The sequence below is a fragment of the Taeniopygia guttata genome, chromosome 1A, assembly GCF_048771995.1.
Source record: "Taeniopygia guttata chromosome 1A, bTaeGut7.mat, whole genome shotgun sequence".
In the NCBI taxonomy this organism is placed as follows: Eukaryota; Metazoa; Chordata; class Aves; order Passeriformes; family Estrildidae; genus Taeniopygia; species Taeniopygia guttata.
In genome coordinates, this window is record NC_133025.1 from 70046435 (window position 1) to 70073757 (window position 27323).

At 41.1% G+C, this 27323-nt stretch overlaps 1 protein-coding gene across 16 annotated transcripts in view; it reads right to left on the reverse strand.

Annotated features, from left to right (window-relative positions):
• Positions 1 to 23160, reverse strand: part of WNK1 (WNK lysine deficient protein kinase 1) — a 98029-nt gene extending 74869 nt beyond the window's left edge. For 6 of the 16 annotated variants that reach the window (XM_030263935.4, XM_072923897.1, XM_072923896.1 and 3 more), the window contains exon 1: positions 21599 to 23156. In XM_030263935.4, the coding sequence (XP_030119795.4) occupies positions 21599 to 22345 (747 nt within the window). In that variant the 5' untranslated portion in view covers positions 22346 to 23156. Of the gene's footprint in view, positions 1 to 21598 lie in introns of all 16 variants that reach the window. The other 10 variants (XM_072923893.1, XM_072923890.1, XM_072923891.1 and 7 more) reach the window with 5 other exon arrangements.
• Positions 23161 to 27323: the final 4163 nt, after the last annotated feature.

Below are 27323 nucleotides of genomic sequence, written 5' to 3' on the forward strand. Positions count from 1 at the left end.
GCATCAATATGCTGGCTGGAAAACACACAGGAGTTTCAAGATGACTGCAAGGGTTCACTAAGAGTGAGCACATTAAGGGTTCAGAAGAACTAGAAACGTTCTTGTGCCTCTGAGCAGCTCCTTTGCAAAAACCTCAGCATAAAGCCTAGAGACAAGTATCGGATCAGCCTTCCCTGCCCCCAACACTCCTCCAGTTGTAAAATAAACTCACATCAGCCTACAGTACACATTGACTTTAACACTAGTATACACATTGTGTTTGCAGCCTGGTTACCCTACAGCAATTATTCTTCTCAGCTTCCCTCCTTTTCCTGCAAACACATCCAAAAAAAGTACTTCATTTAATTTACAAAACTGTGGATTACTATCAGTTGTGACAGGATGACATATGACGTGTAGGCCAAGTACTGGCAGCCAAGAGAAAATCCTTACAACAATCACTAGAGAACTCCATGCCAGACATCTCTCATTCAGAGACAGATCTCTCATTCAGAGATCCTTCAGGGATACGTGAAAAACCTGCAAACAAAAAGTTGCTGGGTGTTCTGCATGTTCTTGCAAGACAAAAGAAATCAAAAACACATCTCCTGTAGGGAAAGGCTAAAGAGATGCAGAAACAATGAATCTTAAGGGGTGACCAAAATTTGTGTTCTAGATGAGAACTCAGAAATACTGTCCATAAATACCAGTATTAGTACAAGCATTTCACAAACACAGAAGTCCTAAAACACACTGGAGAAGCACTTTCAAAATTTTTTAAGCATAACTGGTGTTAAGTTTCCTGTGATCTACAGAATGCCCATCTTCACCTCAGGGTTCTCATAAAGGGAAGCATTAATAATTCTTCCATACTTACCCAAAAGGTTGACTTATGAAAACAGTTTCTTGCACCACTTGCATGTTTACTATAGACTTCCATAATTATACCATATACATCAGAGACACTTATTCCATCAACACACTGTACATCTTCCTTGGCTAACACCATACATGATCTGCATCTAAAACATTACTCACAAAGTCACAAATATTTCAGCCTGTACCAAATGAAACCCTAATATTTTAATTTACTGATATGTAAATTTAAAAATATGCGTATTATCTTTCCCAGAGCAAGGAATTTGAGTAGAGTTGAGTTAGGAGAAAAAACACATTTTAAACAGTGGACAGTGGTAGGACAAACAACTAAGAAAACTCTGCACCCAGAAGCTTAACTGGCTTTGCAATTCAATCCCGAATGATTTTAAAATACATTAAAATATAAGAGAAAACATGGTGTAATTGAAATGCAGTTGAAGGGACCACTCAGCTCCTATTATCTAGTGAAATACAGGATACAATACATAAAAATAACCAGAGTTTTGCTGTATTCTAAATCAAAGTAATAACATGCACAACTTGGACACAGAAGTACTATTTTTACAGAGGATGAAAGGGAAAGAAAAACAAATCCATGCAAACCCTTGAAGTCTTGGATTGACCGGCAAGAAAAGCCATTAGCAACTAAAATTCAATGTTGCCAAACAGGTGAGATCAAAGTATCAAGAGTAATCTCGAAAAGGAGACAAAGCACACAGCTAAAAAAAAAAAAAATGCACGAGAAGAAGTTTAAGATGAACAGTTAAGACTTCTTTTCCCTTTGAATTTGGGAACTACATACATAGTATTCCCACTGGCAAGGCTATCCTGTATTAATCCAAGCATTTTTTTCCAAAGACTACTACTGGGAATATCCCACACTGCCAGAAGACTAACCACGACCTAGAAGGCCCCAGATACTCAACACGTTATCTATGAATCAGCTATTCAAAATGCTACAGCTTATCCAAAAAGTCTGTTTCTCATTACATTGTGCTTTAGTCACATACTGTCTGTCCTTGGTCTGGTGCCATTTCATTTCAAATGTTTGAACAGGAACACTGGAAGGAATTTCTTGAAGACAAACTATAATGCCTGTGCATGCCATGGTCCAAGGGGCCTGCCTTAAATGGGTCATCACAACCTGTAAACAGGCTTCTTTGTTTTCAATTTACCTCCTACTTTGTCCTACTGAAAAATTTTACATGCAGTTCAAAATTCAGTTTAATGGTGAACTAAAGCACTTCATCCAGAAAAAAACACCAAAAAGCATTCAAAATATTCAAATAATGTATCCATACAGTGAAATTATCTAATATTCTGTACCTCATATGCAAAAACTACCAAGTATTGATCATGTTTAACACTGAACAAGTTCCCTTAGCCAACAAGGTATCTGAAAACATTTTTAGCAGAATGGCTCTGAATGAAACACACTCAATGTGTTCAGCCAGTATGCACACACAAAAAAGCTATGGAAGCTGGAATTCAAAGGAAAGCAGTTTGTCACAAAAGCTGCTCTGGTACTGCATCCCTTCTTTCACTGGCAACAAGTACATTTCCGTGGGGATAAGAGTGGGTAAGTGGATTTAAGATATTCCATATTTCTATTTAATTTAAATTCCTTGCTCTGCCACACAACCCCAAACAACATCCCAGTAAAACCATTTTAATTAAGCTAAATACAGTATCATAATGATAATAGACACTTCGAAGTGGTTTTAGGCTGAAATCCACTAAATAGTACTTTAATAAGTACACAGGCTTGCCCTTGCTAGAAAGAGTCAGCCCCCAGCCTTGAGATAACAAAGGCCACACAAGCCCCCTTTTTCACAGGCAGAGACAGGACACAGAGCTCTGAACAGATGTCTAACAGAGCAGCCATATTCATTTTCAGAATAAGAGCCTCCTGTCCAACTACCAGCAAACAGGATGTGAGAAGTGGCAGGACAAGTCCACATAAGCAGCAGACTGAAAGCACCTGAGAACTAATTCTTTTGCAGTCCTGTTACTACTCCAGCATTTTCTTCAATTAACTCAAAAACAATCCGAGTGCCAAAACAAACAGCAAAAAAAAAAAAATTCTAATGCTTGAATGCTTATTAGAAACATTGATGAAAACCTCACCAATTCCTTTTAAAGACTATCAGGTAGCTTTGTAATTGTTTCCTCCTGAAGACCCTATCACTACAATACAAAATGATTTTTCCACAGAATGGCTATGATCCACAGATAGATCTTAATACTCTGGAGGGACAGCTGCGTGAAAATCTCGAGAGCTCAATTCTAAGACCTCTTCTCATCGGGGCTCAAAAGGTGGAAGCGTAATTAAGTAGTTTTAAAATCCTCAGAAACATAAGAACATTTCTAAGATAATTTTCTTGCTACTACCACAGGGAGTTTTGTTTATATTTTGTTTCTTAGTCTAGGCCCTAAAACTGAATCATTTCAAAGGAAACAGAGGGAGGACAAGGACTTTAATCCTTGGTCTATGATTGTTTACTAAAAGTGAGGGCCAAATGGAAACACCTGTGGTTGCAGCAACTCAGAATTATTAGAAAGTGGCTTCAGTAGCCAGCAAATAATATTATAGTACAGAGCAGCGAGTGTTAAAATTCAAAAATTATAATTAACAGCACCATCTTCAGAAGAACTGTGAAAGGACAGAAAAACCAACAGACCATCCAATAAGCAGGAGCTAGATAGATGAATCACAGTCTCAGAGTTACAGTCCTATCTTCAAAGCTGTTAGCAGGCTGAAAAATTTATGAACAGGCATCTTCAGAATGAGTTGCAACATATCTGTCCATCAGAAGCAGACATTCCCCTTGTGATCTCACTTTGCAAGTAATAAAATCCAGACTGCACTGCAAAGAACTGCAGTTCCCCTCCCTCGCCTGCTCTTGCCCTGAGCACTCTGGCTACAGAGGCTGAGGTGGTTTTGATGCTATTTTAATCTCTCCTGTTTCCAACACACATTGGATCTCACATCTTTCTTGTAATTTCCTATTTCAAAGCACACTCTCTCAGAAAGACCTGGTCCATACTCTAGGCACCTTCTGCTGAAGGTTCTCGCAGCCATTTGGTTTGGCTCTGTCTGCAGAGCAAATTAAGGCTCAATACAGACCAAACTGAGATAGCCTGAGCACATTCACCATACTGAACTGCTGACTCAGTGCAAATGACTCCACTGCAGAATTAGTCACACATGTGAGAATGTGAGGTGGAAACTGAAATTTATGCCACTATGAACTCTTCTTATCTCAACTACTTCAATATGCTTGTGCCTAAATAAGGATTTCACAAGAGATCTACTGGCAATCATCAGGCTTGTGCAAACAGGATGCTTTTCCACCACAGGCAGTGGAATGGGATGGTATTCTAAGAACACAGTGAAATCTTAAGCCCATAGAAGAGATTGTAGCTTCGTACCAAAATTATCAGTTATACCCAGAATTTCATCTTTAAAATTGAAGATAACAATATTCAGGCAATCCAGGGAATAAATGCCTTTCCCTATTATGCCCTCTGGCCCCTCCTTCCTTCCAGAACACAATTTGAAGTTTTCGCTTCCCAGGAAAGGCAAACAATATTAGACATAGCACAGACCAGGCTCTGAGCTAATTAAAAAGGAATTCTCATGCAACATTTTAGACACTAAGCACTAAAACAAAACTAAAAGCAGGCAAGGTACTACTCTGATTATAGCTATGTTCAGCTTGTTAATAGAGTTTTTGCAATTATTTATTTTATATACATTTCTTTGGACTTGATCTTCCCCTTCTTCTGTACAATCATGACTCCTACCATAAAAAAAAGGGAAAAAAATAACACACCACAAACAACTCTCTAACTCAGTCATCTGTGTAACAATACTGTTTGCTGGTAGCTGTTTTACTTAAACCCTGAACATCAAGCGTCCAGTTTGATGTGAAAAATCCAAAACGTATTTAAAAGTACAAACTATAAATATACAAACATCTACATTTTAGAATACATCAGACAAAAAAAAAATAAAAAAGGATTTTTACCAAATCTGGTAAAAATCAATGTAATATATTCCCTTCTTTCTATACCATTTTTTCCCCTCAAAGCTTATACGAAAGCAGACATTTTTACTAGGGCATTTGCTTTTAAAATAATACAAAATTCACCTTTCAAGATCTGAATTGGCTTAAGTACTAAAGTACTTAAAGTAATACTAAAGTAATTTGAGCAGTGTAGTTTTACAGATAAATTACAACATATTGGTACCAAAGCTGCTTCTCCGTATCTGGCTACTGAGATTAACAGCTGCAAAGTCTGCTGCTTGTATAAATAGAGAGGCTGCTGTTCCACAAAAGACCTTCTGCTTGAAAACTTCAATTCTTATTTCTCCAGAGAAACTCACAACATGATGAAGCAAGCCATTTCTGAGGATATTAAAACTTCCAAGCTTAAACAGTTGCAACACAAAGAAGTGAACTGAATTACATTGTACAGCTTTGTACACTGCATTTCCCATCCTGAGGGTTTGACTGCCACATCCTGTACAAAAGGCAATTATATCTTTGTGAAACAAAGCTAACACATTGAGTAAATTCAACAAATTGCTTCATACAGCATCATACAGATGGTGACACAGATTATTCACAGGCTAGAACCTGGATCAAGTCTTCAGAGTATAACAACAGGTAGTTTCCAAGTAAATCTAATTTAGAAAATGTTAATTCTTTCAAAGTTTTTTGATCTGGAAACTCTACTCGGAAATACTTACTCGGCTTAGAGACAACACTGCTTTTAGGTCCCTGCTTCACAGCTCTCAAGTATAAAAAGTTAAAGTGCCAGTGGATACAATAAAGCAAGTGTTTTTCTCTGCAGCACCTGTAACAGCTTGGCTGAAGCTTCTTAAACAATTAAGATCAAGACAGACGCTTGGCTTGAAAATTTGCAGCCCAGGTAGTAAAGGCACACACCAGCTGGGTAACTGAGAACAGGCTCTTGTGACGACTCAACCTGAAATGGTGTTGCCTAATGTATTAGTCCCATGTGTACCAAAAAATAATTTAAAAGCAGATGACCACTATGTAAATATAGAGCATTACCAACACACTTCTTCCAAAGACAGCTTGTAAAATTACAGAGCTAAACTGCAGAATGAACATGAAAGACAAATGCTCATTTTCATACTTTCAGAAGAAGTAAAGTGAGCATCAGCTGACACATTATGCCAGCTGATGGGTGGTAATGCAAAGAAATTCAGTCACATAGAGCTTATCAATAATTTTAACCAACATTTTAGGCATTGTCACCAAGTCTCAGACTGAACATTCAAATATTAAGTTGTTGTAGCAGGATTTTTGACAGCAACACACAGAGGGGCTGCAAAGTAAGATGTCTCCTCATATCACTTCACCCGAGAAAGTCCCCAGAACAACTTCTTTTTGGCACCTTCATCTCACTGCATCCAATGCTTGGATTTTCAATTACTCAGCATGAGAACACACCCCCTCCTAATGCTTTTGGAATTGAGTTACTGAAAAGACCTAACAGCAAGTATTGCTTCATTTGCAGATCCTTTTCTGAGTGAAAAGAAGACAACTATTGATGCACTTAGTTTGCCTTTTCTGAAGACCAACACTCCAAACACAGCACGTTAAGTTCTGTGCTTTGAACTACCCTTTAGTAACTCCAGAAGGTGTTTTCTATCCAAAGCTCCACAGCTGCAATATCCAAACTGGATCCACAAGTGATCCAGAAAGATAAGTTCACTGCTTAGGAGAAGACAAGAGGAAACAGCAAGGTAGGAAACTTGACAACACATATCTTCTTGACCCTCAGAATCAAGGAAAACCACACTTAATGTCCACAACCTATAAGGCATAACAGCCTCATGTTGTCCCAAATCAGTAATAACTACGGAAAGTGGTTGCAGTGCCTCTCTACTGGGAAGCCTTCTTCTGTCCTTAAGTCTCCTCTGCATCCCTTTTTTCACGGAAACTGGCATACTTGTCATGGAATAATCAACTGGTTCCGTATAGTTAACTTACACATTATCATTAGTGCTAGTCAGACACTGAATTAGAAACAGAGTTACAAAGCAGAAAAACCAAGATACCTGATCCAATCAAACTTTTTTTCCAGCGATGCTACAGCAAGAATCACTACCAACACAAACAAAAACAAAACTCATGACAAGGATTTCAATAGGAAAACGATAAAAACAAACAACCACAACCAACAGCAAAGTGTGATTATTTTGCATCTCCAAGTTATACCACCGTCAGTCACAGTCCTGTTGGATGCTCTGGGCTAATGTGGGGCATATGGCTGGACATAAGCAGTCTCCGTACTACATTCAGGAAGAACTAAAAATCTAACAACGCAACGGTCAGAGATGCCTACAATAAAGTGAAACTAAATTGATAAAAAGGGAAATTAATTCAGCTCTGTTTCCCCAATAAGACAGTCAACCCCTCTTATCTTTGATGAATGTGTCCCAGGATGTGTCAAAGTGCACAGCACCACGACCTTTGATCTCTGCTTGACACAAGTCATCATTCAGGACTCAAGATATTTTGCTATGCCAGTATGTGTGACAGACTGTTCAAACCCCACAAAACACAGCCGGCCAACTGCTGTACTTGCTGCTTTTGAGAGCACACACTGATGACTCCCAGATTCTCAAACTGTAAACCTGACATAAAACTACAAAATAACCACTCACATGAGATTCCAGATAAAAGACTTCCTAGCTTGCTGTCACCAACGCAGGAGATCACATGCCAATATACAGCTGAAAAAACACCAACATTTATTAGAATATGAACTATCCCAGACAAGTTATTTAACAGAAAGTCAGAGAACAGGGAAAACTGAAGTCCCTCATGATTTCAAAGAAAAAGTCCACACTTTTTAAAAGGTGTATGTATCTTCACAAACATCACCAATACGTCAAAGGAAAGCATGCTCTCTGCTCCCAGCATCTAGGCCAACTGCATGGATTCAAACACAAGAGGAGTTTTCCACTGAAGAAGGCTTGCACTACAAAGTCCAGAAAATCCACATTAAAAGACTCCAGCACATCTTCAGCCTCCCTAACTCCCACTAAACTCCCCAAATCTGTAGAGCTGAAATCACTTGTTTTAGAGTGGCTGCATGGGCTTCTAGTGCAGAGGCACTGCATTAATGAATTCAAGCTGGAAAGCATTTCTGAAATACAATTGTACTGGGAAGCAAAAGTGAGACTTATGCAGCAACTTAACCAGACTGTTTTGCCACTTTCTTTTCCTTTTTTTTTTTTTTTTTTTTTTTTTTTTTTGGTGGGTTGTTTCAAGGGGTTATTTCTTGAAGCCCTGCAGAGACTAGGAGCTAGCAGTGTGGTCACTTGCATTTATTGTTCTGTTGTCTAAAAGCATAGACATGAAAAATGTCTTAGCTGCCCCTTTGAACAAGAAGGCTTTTCAGATCAACAGACACAATTCCTCTCAAGGTTTGAGAAACAGGTGGTTTCACTAAATCATGGTGAATTTCTCAGATTGTTTATGGTTTTCAACAGACTGTAGTTACTGCAAATTTTTGTTTCCTTTCTAATTCAGTTTCAGTCCTATGCAGTCTTCATTAGCTAAGAACTACAATCTTGCTTTACAGTAGTTTTCTGCTGAGAAGCTATTTTAAGTTAACAACCATGCCCATTCTCCCATTAAAGTGTTTTTTCAGTCATGGACTTAGCACTCAACATTTTTTTTATGGCACTTTGTTTCACATTATGCTCAGCAGCCCATGCAATACATGACATTTTGTAACCAAATAGCCAGTGGCCATTGGCAAACTTCCCCACCCCTCCCTTTCTCAATATTATTGGAACAAATAGCCGTATTTGCACAAAAAAACCCTCTGCAACCTGCAAAATCAAGTTAACCCCCTTAATAATCTGTGTCAAGTAGATTTATTACGACTTTCATTACACTCAATTCATTGCTAGCCAGAATCACACAGGTACCTCAGCCAGAAATAAGTATTGAAATACGGACTGAGGATTATTGACCGGGGTGATATTCTGGATAAATGTTCTTACCTAGTAAAACTACAAAAGGAAAGGAGACTTAGAATTCAGAGCAATCCCTTAGATACTCTGGAAACAATGACAGTAGAATGCAGGATCACTGGATGAAACATTTTCATGTTTCAGCCTAGGAAGACATCTGTAATACTTTAGAAAAAAAAATTAACTTCGTCTGAAAAAAAATGATTTTGCATTTAAATGGTTCATCTTCATTGTTTCTTCTTTAATGGGGCCTTGGACTATTTCTCACGTTTTCATGGGACAGCTTTATTTCAAGTTAGAGTAATGCACATGGCCCTCTAAACAAACAATTTGGTCACCAACTTGTGATCCCAGTGACTCCTGATAAACTCACAGCTGTTGGATTGAATATTTATACATGAACCAACTGATGTATTTCCATCTGGTCTTTATGACGAGAGGATGACTACATAAAATGGCAAATCACTACTGCTTCCAAACAAAACTTGGGGAAGAGGAAAGGGAAACTGCTGAGCTGGACTGCCCTTGACCCATGACAAACAGACAACTCAGCTGTCACTTATGTTTTGCTCATTTGAGTAGCTGCAGAAAGTATATCTGAAATGAGACACCCTATTCAGCTGAAGCTCAATCTAGTCCATGGATTTTTTTTTCCCTTCCTGGAAAGAAATTTGGCTTGAGAAGGGGGAAGGGAGAAGGCAAGAGTTTAAAGCAAATTCCCAAGAGAATAGTAAGCACATTTCCATGGATAAAATTGACTTACCAGCTGGAAAATGTAAGTTTGGATGAGGTAGTTCCAGGAGTCAAAGCTTAGATGCGGTTTTTAAACTCACTCATTCTTCTTTTACATAGGGTAGCTGAACACAGATAACAAAATCTGCTTCATTCCAGAGTGCAAGAGGGAGCAGGGGGAGAAAATAAAACCCTTGTTATGCCAGATGGCTTATATTGGGATCATAGGAGAATTCAGGAAGGCCAAGGTTAGAAAATAAAGCAAAAAGTGACATTGGCAATGACTGATACACTGTTTTGTTGGAGAGGGGAGAAATGAGGATATTTCCTGAACAGGTAAAAAGCAAGAACAATTACCATTCCCACACAGGAACAAGAGAAACAAAAGATACCATTTCCCTGAATATTATTGCCAGAGAAGATAAGGACAGAAGTCAAAGGGAAAGTGGAAAATAGCTCTCTACATCATCAGCCAACTCATTCTTTCCATTCTAAATTCCAATGCCAACTTCCTCAGATTTCATACCCCTCTTAAGTGACAAATTCTATGTAAAACATCGCTACATTCAAAGCCTGCTGCTTTTTAACTGCAGTCATCCACACCGACTTAGTTAAGGCTTATCAGTTGCGTCATTACCTGGTAGTTATCAGCTCTTTAGTTAACTTAGTTGCAGTCCTTCAAATTTTACAGTTGCCCAAACCATGTGGTTTGTTGCAAAAAGTTATCAAGACCAGAAGTTGAGCAATACACAATTTTGGACATGCTATAACAGCACAACCACACATTATAAGCATACTTCAGAAATTTGGTATTATTTTATAAGCTGTCACATTAGAAGCCGCAACTGTTTTCTGACAGAGGTCAAACCACTGCAGAACTGCAGCAATGCAAACCTTCAGCTGAACAATTCAGAACAAAAACCAGCAATTTGCAGTAATAGTAAATAACAGGGCCTTCCACAAAAGAATTTTGGGAATTATTTTGCTGATGTTGAAAGTACAGCCAGCTGCTTTAGCAAAGCTGATCCTGGCTTCCTTCCTTTGGTTAGCCCAACCTAATCTAAAGCTGCTTAAGCTTTCTTCACAAAACTGAACCATTTCTTCACCATTTGGCATAATCACTGTTCACACTAGTGTTAGTTTTCCTGTATTCCTCTATTCATAACCCAATCACTCATATGCTTTAGAATCTAAGGAAGCCTTCTCCCAGAAGGCAACAAATAACAGATTTTTACAGTACATATTTATCAAGCAGAAACCATTTATAGCTTGGGTACATTTGGAATTTTCACAAAATTTCTACATTTGGAGCAGCAAGACTGTAAAGTTTTTCTCACGCTTGTTCAACTCCACACTTCAGACCAATTCAACCACGTATCTTAGAAAACTAAAACTGACCCAGAAGACCTTCCAGAGCAGTTAGTCATCTACACACCAACTAGGCCACAGATGCTGGTTTGAGATAACTGTCTCTCCAGTTTAAAAAAAAAAAAAAAATCTTTCAAACACTTAAATTATGGTCACAAAGCTTTTCAAAGACAAAATGTGCACATTCACTACTACAAAATACAAAAACTTCCACAACAAATAGCAACAAAATGCTCAGCCTTACAGGCTGCTGGGCTTATGGAGCTCAAAGCCTGACTGCACCCATAAAATGCTTTTATCTGTTCATGAAAGCTACACAAATATTTAATCTGCAAAGAAAACACAAACTGATATATATCCACAGTAGGTAGCTTACTCAATAAGGGATTACTAATCTAAGACTATAAAGGGAAGCATTTTGGCAAAAAGCAGGCAAGAAATCCACAAACTTCAGTACAAGTATTAAAATAATACCTCCATGAACTAGCCATTCATAGCAATAGGAACTCTCAGAATCAATTCATAGTTTTGAACTTGCCTGGTCCTAAAACTTTGAAATGTCATCTACATCCTAAGAAACAAGTTTTTTTGCTGTTCTTCACCTATGTCTTGTAAATACTATTTAACTCCCAAAGTTTGTTGGTAAAAAATCCACTTAAGTCAACAATAAAAAAAGATTTCAGACTCTCCAACACAAATAAATCAAACTTCAGTTCGGCTAGGTTTTCTGCAATTTGCCTAACTTTCAGAAATAAGATTCCACACTGGATGGGAGGAAGAACCACCACTTTTTTTGAACCACAGTCCCAGCATAAAAATCAAGGCAACTGGCTATTTCTCCTATCTGAAGTGTTATCATACACAGTTAGTCACATTCAGTTGCACTGAAATGCTGGAAGGAAACCTGAGTATGAAAGACAATTTGTGACCAGTCTTCACGTATGGAACAAGCACAATACACCGGGGTGCTACAGCATTTAAGTCTTCAGCAGCAACCTTGAGGCTCTTCACTTTTTTTCCTTATTTGTTCCAGAGGGCAAATAGTGAACCCCTCAAATACATTCAGGCTTGTATAAAGAGATCAGCAGAAGAAATCATACCTTAACTGGCTCACAGTTGCCATCAAGAGGCAAAACATTTCAAATTCAAGCACCCTGTGTAATTTCCACCACCTCTCTTGGCACAAATAACCTAAAATTCATTTTGCTTTTGAGTCTGCAGAAAGAAGCTCAAGCTGCATATAAAGGAAGTAGAGAAAGCCACAGGAAGAAAAAAAATAATTCTAAAACCAAACTTCAAGTCTCATTTTTGTATCAGACACTTCTGTTGTTTCTCCCTTTTCAGCATGCTCTTCCTGGCAAACCAAACAACTAAGCCCCATATCACGACAAATGCAAATAAAAAGCCTGTTCTCAAAGGCCATTCTACGTACTGTCAATATCTACTTGTCTATATCTAGAGGGGGCCATATAAAAAAAAAAAAAATATCAACCACTTCTCAGACAGCATTTCTTACAGAAGGATATTTATCTGAATGGACTGCTTCAAGAACTCTCTATGTCACGTTTAGCCTCATAATGGCATTTTTAATTTAAGGAGGACTCATAGACTGAGTTCAAATTAACTATAACAAAGCACATGAACTTAATATCTTGCATTTTTACATCGATAACCTACATTTTCCAAATGAAAGCATACCATAAACAGCAGAATTAAGATCACGACAAACCAAAAACAGTTCTATGTTGGAAAATATTCATTAGAATAGAAATCTCATTTAAAAGAGGCAGATTTGAAAACAGACATGGTAACATTCTGCAACATTGAAGCGAAACCTGCTAACGGCCCAGAAATTGCCATTAACAAATGCATATTACATAAGCTCACATAGATTTCCAGATCCTTACCATATCAGCCTGGACTGCTGAAGCTTTTAACAGTAATATTTGGGGGTTATTGTTTGCATGTCATCAGTCTATCCCACAATAGAAGCAGTCAAAATTCAGACCAGGCTCACAAACTTGCCACCAACAACCAGCATGGGAGAAGCAAGTCACAGCAAGAGAGGAAAATGCCCAAAGAAAGCTGGGTAACCCCATCAACTGGATAGTTTAAACTATCACAAGACTACATTAACTGGCCAAAACTAGATAAAATGCACATGGCTGTTGGTATCAGCTTTCTACTATATTTCACTTAGCAAAGCTGTTTCAGATTTTCCTCAGTTACATACAAAGAGATTGGTATTCCAGTTCTTTTCACATTCTACTAAACAGTGAAATTAAACTCACAATTGCATAATTGGGTTTTTCCATCTTGACCTTTCTGCTTTCTGCCACCAGCTTCAAACCTGCTATCAGAACCCACTATCTTCAACTTCTGATGCAATGAAACTAGAAATAGCTGAAACATGCAGATGAAAGGGATGATCCAAAACAGCTAAATCGAAACATTAACTCCTACCTCATATAAGAGGTCTAACAAAGCTTATTTCCCACACTCTCTGCTGTCTTCCTAAAGCAGGGGGAGAGCAGCTCAGCAGGGACCTATTGAAAGGTTCTATCAGCACCTGCTTGTCTAACAAAGGCAACAGGATCAGAACCACTCTGGGCTATGGCCCCAAACACAACTTGTGATGTGGATGCTACTGGAATCTGCAAAGCTTCCTCTTTGTTTTAATCTTACTGGTAATATCTAAGGAGTCCTGCAAACAACTTGCAAAATGCACCCCAGTGACCCTGTCCTGAGAACAGAAACTCCAGAGAACTGCTGCCCATAGATTCCCAATAGATGAACCAGGTGACTTCAGAACCATGTTCTGGGGCACAGAGATCATGAAAAAAAAATGGTATCACTTACATTTAAACACATTTATTCTGGTGTCATTGACACATCACTTTGAAAGCTCATAAATATTTTAGTTACAAGGCCATCAAGTGTACAACATCCTTTCTAAAGGATTTCTAGAGTCTAAGTGTATAGACAGCATCCCCAAAGATTCTGCTTAGACCTAAAATGACAAATTCAAATCTAGCACTTTGTCTCTGCGCGATTCAGAATGAGCTATCCTTGTAAAAACTGCTTACAGCTTTAGATGCTTCTGGAAGGCTATGAGATAACAATATAACACTACCAATCCAATTTTTATCAGGCTGCCATTTCCTTTGCCAAAAAATCATCTGAGAACATGTTAAATTGTTTGTGAGCCAGGCAAAGTAACGCAGTGCTGCTTGGAATTCCCCAAGCAAATCTTGAAGCACTTCAGAATAATCTGAATACGTGCAATGTTCCTGCCATCACCAAATGAAAATGGCAAGTGGGATAAAGTTCAGAAGTATGCCTAAGAACTGAATCTGAATTTAGGTCACTACATTCCACCCACCACTTTATTCTGACTTTTTAGAAAAAAAGATTTGCCAACACCTGTGATGAACTTGCTGCATGGATCTTCTGGGTTAAGAGGACAGCACAGCACAAAACATTATTAACACAAAGTTTATCCTCTGCAGCACGGAGTTAAGGGGTATTCTGCAGCTTGGACCCACAAGACAAGGCATGAGCAAGCTCCTCAACATGACCTCAAGTGAGGCACAGATTCAATCCTCACCACCCCTCTATTTCCCCCTTCTCTCCCAAAGGGAATGAGGGGAACTAAAATCACACACTGAGAAGTGTTGGTATGACAATTTGTTAATATACTGAGGAAACTGGAAATAGAGTAGAAAGGAGGATAGCCATAGTATCTTGACCAAAAACATTCTAACACTGTTTAAGGCCAATACTCACCCTAAATGATTCTCAAAATTACCTACAAGACAGTCCTAGGGAATGTAAGCAGCATCCACAAAAATACTTATGAAGCCATAAAAAAAATGAGTCTTGTTCATTTGGACAAGAATTTAAATAACAGATTTTAAAAGACATGCAGATGGTTCATATTAGATAAAGGCCTTTAACTAGTCCAAGAAATCAATTTTCAGCATGAAAAATCCTGCTATTTAGAAGAGAAATTGTTCCAAGAGTACTGGAAGAGTGTTTTTCCAAGTGTGGCGTACACACATCATGATCTAGTTAAAGCCACAGTATCATTATCTGAAGTTTCAAGAGTCAAAACCAGTAACTTCCTACCATCTGCTATTAAAAATTAATATCACCACCAAAAAAACTCACAAGCACATGCTAAGTCAAGAGAAAGTCCTATGCCCAGCTGCAGGAGTGCTGCAAATTTACATTACATTTATTTTTTCTTTTAACTTAAATGTTACATCCATTATGTAGACTGACAAACTAAACAGAAAAACACTCAATTTTTATTTCAATTCAACCATTATTTGAAAGAACCAATTAGCAGTCTCAAAAAGAGGTTGGCAACCTTTACAGGAAATGCATGACAGGAAGCATCAAAACTGCCACTGCTTAGCACCAGCTTTGTCACATGCAGCATGGAGAACCTGGGTGTCAGTCAGAGCTGTGATGTTTAACAAGCTGCTGCATGAAACAAAACCAAAGACAAAATAAGAAAAAGAACATGTGGCCCAGAGGGATGTTGCTAACCAAAAGGTATTGAAAACTGCACTGTACTGTGCACTGCATCCATGGAGACTACCACAGATCTATTACTGCTTGTTTTATTTATTACTCTGCTTGACAGCTCTCAAAGGACTCTATATAGGATATCTCCAGGGAGCTTTTATCAGGTGGGTTTTTTTCCCTTACAAAGAAAGATTATAGATCTGGTACTTTTCCTCAGCCCTCAAAAGTTTTGTTACAAAGCTAAGTGTTTTAAACCATAACAGCCCAAAACAAATCTCATTTAAGGGATTTAATTCTGCACCTCTCAAACCCACACAAACTGACAAATAAAAGCCTGTTTATTTCCATAAGAAATGCTGCATTTTCAGAATGTACTTATCCTATTATATTTATTACCTCACAACCAGACAGTTACAAATTGAACCACAGCCATCTCCAAAAGTGATATCCCTTTGAGTTAAGATTATTTTCTTAAGCAGAGGTCTCCAAACAGCTGCAGCTCCAGAATGTACTTCAAAAGCTCCCTTCTCTCTTTCAGGGTCACTTTTGTGAAGTCTGAGGGAGCCTGACCATTGTTTATACTTCTGCAGGTAATTAGTCTGGCCCCTTTCCCATGTCATTTATCAAGTTGTCAATTGTATCAATTACAGCACAAACACTCAAGAATATGGCTGGGTTTTCATCTTTAGCTATAGGAGAAGATTTCACATCAGAGATTTGAAGACCATAAATACCAGTGATTTGTTCTGCCCTATGACATAGAAAACCAGCAAAAATTTAGACTTTACTGCACAAAATTTCAAGTTCCTTGCATACGCACACTTGTAAACCCAGCATCCTTAAAGTGCCATAAGCCCACTGTATACTTACAGCTTTACACATTTTACTTTCAGTATTTCACAATTTGTAGAGCTGAAAACAGAAGATATAATAAGGACAGCATGATGTTGACAGATCGTCACATACCTTGATTAATCTACATTTGTGACAATGACACAGCTGGCCCAGGAGCACTCCCAAACAGGAGGCACACTGCTGCTGCAGCAACTTAACTGCTCACAACTAGTAAAGCATTATAAACACTGGTGTGAGGTACAGGGTAGGCACAGGAGCCAACCTTCTGCATTAGACTTGACCTCCCAGTAAGTTTTAGAAAATGTATTTTTAAATAATCAGAATTAAATCACAGTCAGAGCTTTCAAAGAATGCGTATTTGTTTCAGGATATTAACTGTTTCTCCAGAACTAACAGAATGTAATCGTTTTCCAACAGCACTTGACAGATGAATTCCAGGTCCACACTTCTCAGCTTCCTCTTACTGCAGAAAGGCCTAGATCTGGTTTTCCATTTTGCTTTAATGTAGCTACATGATTGTGCATCAGAGCCAGCATCTTTGCAGTCAAGACTCCTAGTGAGCAATATGCAACCAGCTTTTTAAAAAGGAAAAAAACAAAACAAAACAAACAACTACAGGATGCCACAGTTATGTGATACAAGACCTTTTTTGGTTGTCAGACTTGAATGTGCAACTTCTGAAACATTCTCAGCTCTGCCAGTCCAGAAAGAATAGAGAATTTTAAGAATTATACGTTGACTTCAGCAAGCTGATATTTGTCATGGTAAATCTGCAGCGGAGTCTACACTCCAAAGTACAGAAACTGCATTCCATTGCTGTCTGCTGACCTAAAAATCACCATTAAGTATAGTTTAAGATTACAAGATAATGATAGGCATCATTAAATCTGAAGTGTCACTAAAAGTAAAGCTAAACATCACATTCAATCTACTTCCTGCACTGTGAGTTTTAAGCTAACATTGTTAGACTCAGAAAAACTCTGACAGGTGGAAATATTATTTAGTACCTTGCTGTTTCCTGCTACAAAGTGTTACTTGCATTATCATTTTTACCAGAGTGCACTACAGAGTCCCATGGTTCACATCCAGTTCTGGCATTATGCTTGTTCCAGCTAGTTTTTCATTGCTATTTCCTATGAAAGAAAAATCCATTTGCAAGCTGGCGTATTTGTACAATACATTTGGTTTGTAGTTAGACATCTGCTAGAGAACTGCACACACGTAACCTACACCAGTTTATTACTCAGATGATTTATAGCTGAAGGTAACCAAATTCACAGTCAGCTTTCCCTCAAACAGTAATGAGCACAACAAACTTTGTGTACCACTTTCACCTGTCCAACTCATTTCTTACCTCTGGAAACGGTGTAGCTTAGGGAGAGCCCACCAGTTCCTTTCTAACCCTTCAGCAGCTCACGTGTTCAGCAGAATAACCTGACATGGCACTGAAGCCAGAGTCAGAATGGCAAAGCAACATATATCAGCAAGAAGGTGCACTCATGAACTGTGGGTGCTGACTGCCCAGCCACCCTTTCTGTCAGGGAACACAAGGGACAGGAGCTCCCAGCAGACACAGTGCACACCATTTACCAGGAGCACATCACCAACCAATGCAAATACCTTCATAAATAACAGCTCATAACAGTTCTCCTTTAAGAGAACACACTGCCCAAATGAAAGGTAAGTCTTCAAATGCCTCACAAATACACAGTTCAAAAGAGCCCAAGTTACCTCCACATCATCAAGCACATCCCTATTTGAAAAGTTACTAATCCAGAGCAATAATTCTATCTAGATGTTGCAGTCCAGCAAGTGACTGTATTAATCTGCACTGTCTGTAAATCAGCAGTTAAATGACAGTCTTGATTTAAAACTACTAACACAGGGACTCACAAGGATGACACACTAGCACTAAGATCTGGCTTTTGCAGCCAGTAATGTGACTTGCTACTTCTGGCATATGAGTATTACTTTGCAAACTTAAAGCATCAGGGGAAGGCATCACATTTTAGCCACAACATTACCTGAACTGTACAGAGGAGACAAACTCACTGCTCAAACACAATTTACAAAGGTATTTTTGTCAACGTCTACCTACTTAAAAACCCTTTAATTAGTAACCCTAACTACTATTTTAGTCAATTTATGAGATGTGCTAATGACAACAGTAGGAGGCACACTTGACTCAGAATAACTAGAGCTGAGATTAATACATACAAGGGGAATAAATGTATTTGAAGGCCAACACTACACTAATAATTTCCTTGCAGCAACTGAAGCTGAGCACTGGCATGAAGCAGTAGCTGCTAAGCTCTTCACAGCACCACTACATTCACAGCAAGGCAGGTATTTCACATTTGAACACCTGCTCAAAATATTTTAAAGTAGGTTCAGTAACAATTTGCTTCATAGGTACAGGTCACAAAGTAAACTAGAATAGTCCATCAGCCACACTTGTGGTAAGGTTTTGTTAGCTTCAACAAAATTGACTCACAGATCCATAAAAAATAAAGAGCCAGACCTTGGCTTCCTGGAGATACTAAGAACACCAGCAGGTCACCCAGTGAATTTCAGCTCTTCTCTGTTCTACTTCCTCCACAGTTCAATTTATCAAGCAGAAGGGGCAATTCAATTACAAGGCAATTCAAGAGCCTTGAGGACATGAGCAATATCCTCCAGTTTCACTAACTTGGAAACACAAGCTGCATTTCATGAACAGCACCTAAACTTCCTTTGAAAGGAAGCACAGTCATAGTCTCAGATTTTGATCTTCATTGCTACAGAGCACACACAAAAAAAATGAGGCATAAGTGCATTATTCAGAATTAAAAAGTCATTCTGCCAGACACCAACACAAAACCTTCAGTAGTGCTGTTTAGAAGACTCTGAGGAGGTGGGACACACCTCAGACACCTAACAAAAACTGCTATTGCTGAGGAACATTATTTCAAGATAATTAAAAGTAACCACAAGTTAGTTATGGTTACTGTAACACAGCATGAAAAAAATCATTCACATTTCCCTAACAAAATAATTATGCTTTGAAGGTTCAACAAGTCCGAAACCATGGCATCCTGGAAAACCAATAACAGCTACGTTTCAGTCCATCTTTGTGAATGCAGATTTCATCCTGATACAAATCACGGATAACAAATATCAACCTGTCAACAATTTTCCTATATAAGACAATATACCCACCATCCCAATAAATACCAAATTCCCCCTTTTCTTTCTAGTCACAAACAATAGGATTCAATCTTAAAATATTCTACTAGCTGTAGAGTCTAGCTCCTTCAGCAAATTCTTTTAACAGCTAGAAAATGTACATTTTTAAAAGCTCTTTTAAACTTGTCACTTCGTACTGTCTCCTGAGAGAAAAAACACAGCCTCAGGAATCTGGCTTAACTTAACCCACAAGGCACTCCTGCAATGCAGTTCCCCTCTGAGCAACACATCAAGTATTTCCCCCTTGCAAATATTTTCATTCATGCTTTTTGCAACTTGTCAATTTCAATACTACCCATGAAATTCAGCAACCAATTGAAAGCCCAGCAACACGCCCTTTAAAAATGAGCTTCTTTAACAAATTCCTTCAAAAGTGGTGTGTCTTCAGTTTATCCACATGGTACTGATGATGATTAAGACACTTCAAGAGGCAACATTAGTGAAAAGCAACTGATGCCAAGTTGCCATTAGTTTCTGATCAGTAAGTGTGAAGATTAAAACAATATTCAGAGATTAAAGTCACAGAACTCAAAAATTCAAAAGATTACAATTTCAAATAAAAATAATATAATTTTGACAGATTATTGATCTCCTCACAATTCAAATTGCACAGGTAAAGCTTCAGCAGAGCCAACACTTGATCATTTTACTTTCAATTTAAAATCAATGCTGAAACAGGCCACCACAGCAAGTATGTAGCTAGCTTGGAGGAGCAGGGCATGCTGAAGGGTCACAAAGAAAACTGGAAGCTTTCTTCCACAGTTAGTAAGCACAGAATAATGGCTATAACATAATGAACCAAGATACTGGTAGGATGCTTGAGCAACCATCCAAAAGCAACTATGAATTCAAATTAAGAAATCTTTTAATAAATTCCCTCAGCTTGACTGAAACAGATAAACAAGTGCTTTTGAGAAAGTTCTGGTGCAGTTACTGCAATTGATCGTTTGTGAGCCACTGACTGCTTAAAAACTCTACAAAGAGTTTTGGGACTTTCACCCAATGCTCTCTTGTCTGCCCTAAACTGGATGGGAACACAAACAATAACAAAGATGTACTACATGAGCCCTTCTATGAATTGCACCAAAACCCAATACTAAAAAACAAACATTAAACCTTTTTACTTAACTCTGAGGCTTTGAAAACAAACCAGCACACCAGGTATTTGTTCCTGGTACTCCCAGCTCTTCCCACTCCTTTCCAGGCTGTTGCACAGCAACCCGTGTCTGTTACACAAGCTGTGACTCGCAGGGAACCAAGGGTGTTCTTGCCATCCTTAGACTGGGCTCCTACAGAACTCTGGCTCTGCTCAGTCTAGAAACTTGATAAAAGAGCAGTGTCATAGTCCAATTTAATCTACTAGCCATCTAGAAAGGCTAAACTTTAGGGTGCTTTATAAAGCTTTGGAAAGATAATTTCTTTCCCTGTCCCTGTTAACAAATATGAACCCTGGAAGTTGAAGTTAATAAAACTTTGCAAAACTAAATGGTGTGATACACTGCATGACTTGTGTACGTTCTAGAGTTATCTATCCCACAAGAATCCACTGCCACTACCAATGAAATGACTGTGAAATTAATGTTTTCACAGTTCTTCCTAAGAAAAACACCTAAACAAATTCTGAAACGTTAAGGGTAGCTCAAGTCGACATTCACTTGCCCATCTTCCCTCAGCCTCCTTGAAGCTGTACACAAGCGATTTTACAATCCTCCTTTCAAAGGCATAAAATGCAAGACACTATACGAAACAGAACTGTAGCACGTTTTGTAATGATAAAGCTAAAAGACTCTTCAGAGAGTATTTAAAATAATTAAAAGGCAAACTGCCTCTATGGAAAGGATGCACCTTTTTTTCAAAGGACTGCCTCAGGTAAGGTTTGCAGCTCTTTCTGAATTAAGCAGATCTCGAGCTGACGGGTTTTATCCCCTTCAAGCACAATGACTAGCACCTGGGAGAGTGACTGTGGTGTGATAATTCACTTTTTTTATTTATTTATTTTACCTGTAGCTCGCACCAGGCAACTTCCACAGTGGTTTCAGTATCCAGTCCTTTATAGACAGTTTTGAAAGAGCCTCTTCCAATCTCTATGTCAAACTTCAGGAAGCGGCCATCCGGGGAGATGCCCACTGCCTTGGTCTCAAGCTCTTCAATGTCTTCCTGCTGCGTTCTCCGCTCCTCAAATTCCCGGCTGGCAGCTGACAGGCTGCCAGCGACACTGGTAGGGGGTAGCGCAGTTGCCTCATCCCCCTCCTCCTCCTCCTTGGGCAGCAGCGGGGCGGCATCCTTGGCGGCCGGGGGCTCCTCGGCAGCCCGTCCTTCCAGGGGGAGCGGGGCGGGCGGCGACGGCCGCGAGTCGGTCTCGGAGACAGCGACAGGAGCGTAAGGGGTCCGGCCGGCAGCCGAGGGAGGGAACACCGAGGGAGCCGCGCTGCCTCCCGAGACAGGGACCGAGGGCGCTGCGGGCTGCAAGCTGGGCAGCTCCAAGGCCGTGGCGTTGGAGTCGCAGATCACACTCCGGCGGAAGAAGCGGTGCTCAGTGGCTGCCGCCCCTCGGCTGTCCTTGTCCATGGTGTGGCGGCGGCGCCGGTACTCCTCACTGCGGCCTTCGCTGCCCGGTCCACCGCCCGCTCCACCGGTGCCGGAGGTTCCGACAGAGCTGTCCGAGCTGGAACCGTTCCTGGGCGGCGGCGGCGGCGGCACCAGGAAGCGCGGGCTCGGGGGGCCGCTGCCGGCGGCGTCCGCCGACATGGTGCCCCGGGGGAGCGCGGCTGTGGCGAGGCGGCGGCGGCAAGCGAGGGAAGGGCCGGTCACTGAGCGGGGAGCGCGCCCGGCCGCGGCTGCCGTTGCAGCTGCAACAGAGGAGGGTCCCAAGGGCTCCTCTCGGCGGAGCTGGGAGGCTGGGCCGGCGGGGTGGATCCCCGGTCAGCGTGTGCATCCATCCTGCAGCGGGGAGCAGGGCAGCTGGGCCGACATGGAGCACCGGGAGCAGACACGGGGCGCTGGGTTGGAGTGGCGGACGGCGAGAGAAAGGAAAGCCCGAGCACCGGGGAGGTCCCCGAGCGGGGAAGCGCCGGTAGCAGTTACCCCGGGCGATGGAGAGAGAGCGGGGCCGGCCTGGGTGCGGGAAGGGGGTAGAAAGGGGCCGGGACGCGAGGAGGAAGCGGGGCGCAGGCCCGCACGCCAGCAAAGCCGCCGCGCTCAGTCACTCGTTTCCGAGCGGCAGAGGCCCAGGCAGGCCCAGGGCAAGGAAAGGGGTCCGGGGGGCTCAGCCCCGCCTCACCCGGGCGCCCATGGCGGCCGCGGCCTCTCCACCGCCCGGCAGGCGCAGCCACCGCCCGCGCGGCCGGGCCGCGCTCTCTCCAACAGCCGCGGCCGCCTCGCGCGGAGCCGGAAACCCTCCTCCTCCTCCCTCTTCTTAGCCTCCTGCTACCGCGGCCCACAGCCGCCGCTCCCCGCGGCTGTCGCTTCCCGGGGCCGCCGCCGAGCCGAGTCCGGGTGGCGCCCGGCGGGCAGGACCGAGCGCGGCCGCCCGGCGACGCCTCGGCACTAAATGGCGACGGCGGGAGCCCGAACCGACACACGGTCCGGGGGGGAGGAGGGGCCGCGCCGCCAGCCACGCCCCGGCCGAGAGCGCGTAGTCCTCTACACCCCCCCCGCCGAGGGGAGGTGGCCGCTCCCGCCGCGCGCGGTGCACCATGGGAGTGGTAGTTTCCAGCGGCCGAGCAGCGGCAGGGGAGCCGCCCGTGGATTCCCCCGGGATGGGAGGAAGGAAGGGAGCGAGGAACGGAGGAGAGCAGGAGAGAGGAGGGAGCGACGAAGGAGGATCCTGGCGTGCGCTGGGGGCCGATGTGCTGTGGGGAAGCTCGTCCTGCGCGGCCGCCCCTTCCTCCCCTCGCCCGGCACGTGAAAAGGCACCAGGTCTGCTTGCACTGCTCCTTTCTTCAAGTCTTGTGTTACGCCCACACATTAAATATTTCGGATGTACGTATTTATTTAGTTATTGTCTATAAGTAGATAAATATATCTCGCAGAATATACCGATTTGGAAGGGACTGAGTCTGACTGCCTGCCCTGCACAGCACATCCCCAAGAGTCACACCATGTGCCTGAGAACATTGTCCAAACGCTCCTTCAGCTCTGGCAGGCTGGTGCTGTGCCCCCTGCCCTGGGGAGCTGTTCCAGTGCCCAGCCACCCCCTGGGGGAAAAACCTTTTTGTAATAACCAACCTAAACTTCACCAACTTCAGGCCATTCCCTCAGGTCCTGTCACAGGTCACCAGATGGAAGAGATCAGTGCCTGCCGCTCCACTTCCCCCTGTGAAGCTGAAGACAGCAATGAGGTCATGTTTTCAAACAGCCTCTAAAATTATTTAAAATCATGGGCAACAGCAACTCATGTAGCTGAGTACTATACAGAGAGTTGGGTTTTTGCTCCATTTAAGCCATCTGGAGAGGCACTAAGTGGCCAAGCACTGAAATGCAATTTACTGCTCTGTAAATGTCATTATTCAAAAGAAAGAGAATTTGCACCCTCTTCCCTTAACACAAGTGTTATCTTGTGACCACTTCAGTCATGCTTGTGGCTGCTGCAGCTGAACCCAGGCTGCACAAAACCTGGGCTGTACAGCAGCCAGAGCCCACATGAACCCTGACATGAATTGGGAACTTTCAGGTTAACAAGGCATTGGCAAAGACAAGTCATCTAAATTATTTATATCATGTTCCTCTTTTGTAGAATAAACGAAAACCAAGCACTTTCCTTCTTACGCCAGCAATCTTTTGAAGTCAACTGGAATGTACTGAAGGAGTAAATGATTTTGTGCCATGACTTTCAGGCAGCTACAGAGCAAAAATTACATTGAGGAAGAAAAAGAAAACTAAGAAAATTCCCTGAGTAAGTAATATGTTCTCAGCAAACACATTGTTGTTTTAAATAGTTTTTCTAATGTTACTTTTAAACCAGCAGTTTAGAGGAAGTTGTGTGTTGCTGATGTGAGGCCTTAACTCCTTCTGCAAAAAGTAGCACAAGTGTCCCTTTCAGAGTTCCACAGCTCCCAGCCACAAATCATCAGTCTGGGCAATTCTCACGTGCTTGTGTTCCTCACAAATAAAATTTGACTCAGTAATCAGCATACTGCCGTTTTCCATACATCCTTCTGTGCATCCTTTCTGTACATCCTTTTTAGCCTTTGTAACATCAAACAAAATAATGGTACAGTCTTCATAAAGAGGACAAGAAGTGTTTTGTTGTACAGTTCTACAGTAAAGATTTTTGCATGGCTTAAGCTTTCTAGGGCTTGCCTTCACTGGAAACGTGGATTCATCAGGGTGCCACTTGAACTGCATTGGCACCAAGAGTAGACATGCTCCAAACCAATGCTGAGCTGAACAGGGTAATTTGATTAGCAGCAGAGTGACTGGATCAAAACTGATTAACTCATAATTCAATCTGCCTCATCCCTGCTGCACTGCCAGGACCAGCAGCTCCTCTGATCGCCATCAGGGTTCGGCATGACTGCGGGTGTTGGTGGATGTCCCTTGGCAGCAGAAAGACAATTTGTGCGTAGCAGCAGCAGGTGTATCCATGCTGGCTTTATACTGTTAAGCACAGTAGGACACAGTAGCAGGGCTCCAGCAGGAGCTGATAATGCAGGCCCATTCCCTCCCCTGGCCTGTGCAGTCTTAAATATATTTTCCCTCAGTTAAGTAAGCAAAAGCTTTGCAATAGAGACTGCAGCATAGCCAGAGGGGGCCCCAGGCGGTCTTTGACTAAAAAATTGTGGTAATTATGTAAAAAGGCACCTCCCCAGTGTCTGATCCAGCACATTCCTTAGCACTCTTGAAATTCTGGGAGGTTGGTCCTCAGTGCAAGGTCCCTAACACCAAGCTCCTCTCACTGGCTCCTCTTCTGGGCAGAGGTAGGCAGAGCAATCATCTTGGCAGGAAAAAAGAGCTGAGCAGCTGACCTGGAGGTGGGAATGATGGATTTTTGTCTTCTTTGGCTCTGAAAAAAGAAATGGTATGATATTGGCAATTATATTTTATGTGGGTGTTGATTTAATTTTGTCATTCTAAAAAAAGATGAATGTAATAAAGAGTGTAGGCTTCCTTTCCCTTCAGTTTTATTTCTTTTAATCTGTAAAACTCTGTTTAGGCTAAATGGAAAATTTTGGTATTGCAATAAGATTTAATAAGCCCAAAGTAAATTCTATATGTATTCTACATTTAGAAACAATTAATATAAAAAATATTTTCGGTGCCAGAGCTCCAAAACCAATTAAAAATATTTATTTTGCCTTTTGCTGTAAGAAAAATCCACAGAAAGAAGGAGATTGACTACACTTGAGAAATTACAGGCAAAGAGACTTAAACAATCTTTTGATAGAATCCAAAGGGCTTACACCTGACATCGTAAAAATATCCTTATGTCAAGCCTTTTATAGTTACAATTGTCTTGGTTAGAACAATAATAGTTTAAAAAATTACGTTGAATGAAGTGTGATTTTGAAGTTGACTGAATCAATTTTTTTTTTTTCAGTTTTGCTTTCTCCATTAAATTTCATCCACTGTTGGCATCCATGACCTCTCCATGTGACAAAGTCTTAATGGGAAGTAGCTATTCTCTATTTTCTCTTATGCAATACATTATGCAATACAGGAGGCTATGCCATAATTTTGATGCATGTGTTTTTATTCCATAACCTAAGTGCTCTGCAAAGCAAACTCTTCATCTCAGTTTTATTGCCAATTACCAAATTGCAGCTACAATGCCATATTACAACAGTGACAGTACAAGTTTTTCTAAAACAGTTTCTTCTTTAGCCTTTACATTTCTTAAATCTAGGCCTCTGCCACAATGTTCACTCGTGTTTCTTAGAGCTGAAAGTAAATTAAATAAAATATTTCAAGTCCTCATGCTTGAGAAATGAGACTTGCCAGATACTCTGTTTTGTTCTGTTTTATCCCTTAGTAAGCCAGTTTAATTTATTTTATTTTAGGTGAGGTTTTGTACTTTCAAGTAGCTCTGGAAGTTGGGTTGGTTATGAAAACATTGTAACCATCTCTAGGACCTATAGGCATTTTAAGTCCTCAGGCTCTGTAGTAGGTGGTCCATCAGATGGCATTGGATGGTGAGTCCTGCCCAAACCTCTGAACCTGGGTGCTCTCTCCACTAGCAAAACCCATGGGAATTGGAAAGAGGAAGAACTACAAGTCTTACAGGCCTTAAAACCAAACACCCCTCTTTATGCTATCCTGGCTTAGAGAGTCTCCAAGTTCTGCAGGAAGGCAGGTGCACACCACAGCTGAAACACCTGAGCAAAGTCTGAGCTGTAGCTGAAGGACTGGTGAAACAGCTAGTCAGACTGTATAAGAAGGACTAAATCCAGGAATGATTAATTATGTGACCTTTCTTATTTATTGCTTGAGAAAATGTCAAAAACCCTGCACCATAAAACTGGAACAGAGCATGTGCTTCTTCATCAGCTTGAAACATACATTTCCCTTTCACCCACCCATCCACCCCCATTCTAGCTACTAGAATAGAAAGCACACCTCTTTTTCTTTCCTTTTTTTTCACTATTCTTGAGCTACATTAACAAATGGATTCCAAGCATGTGAAAACAAAACAATGAGAGAGCCAGCAGAGGAATGTATCACTGGTTTGTTACCTGTGCTTTTGAAGGAACAAAGCACAACTTTATATTAGTAACCACTTTTAGGCTAG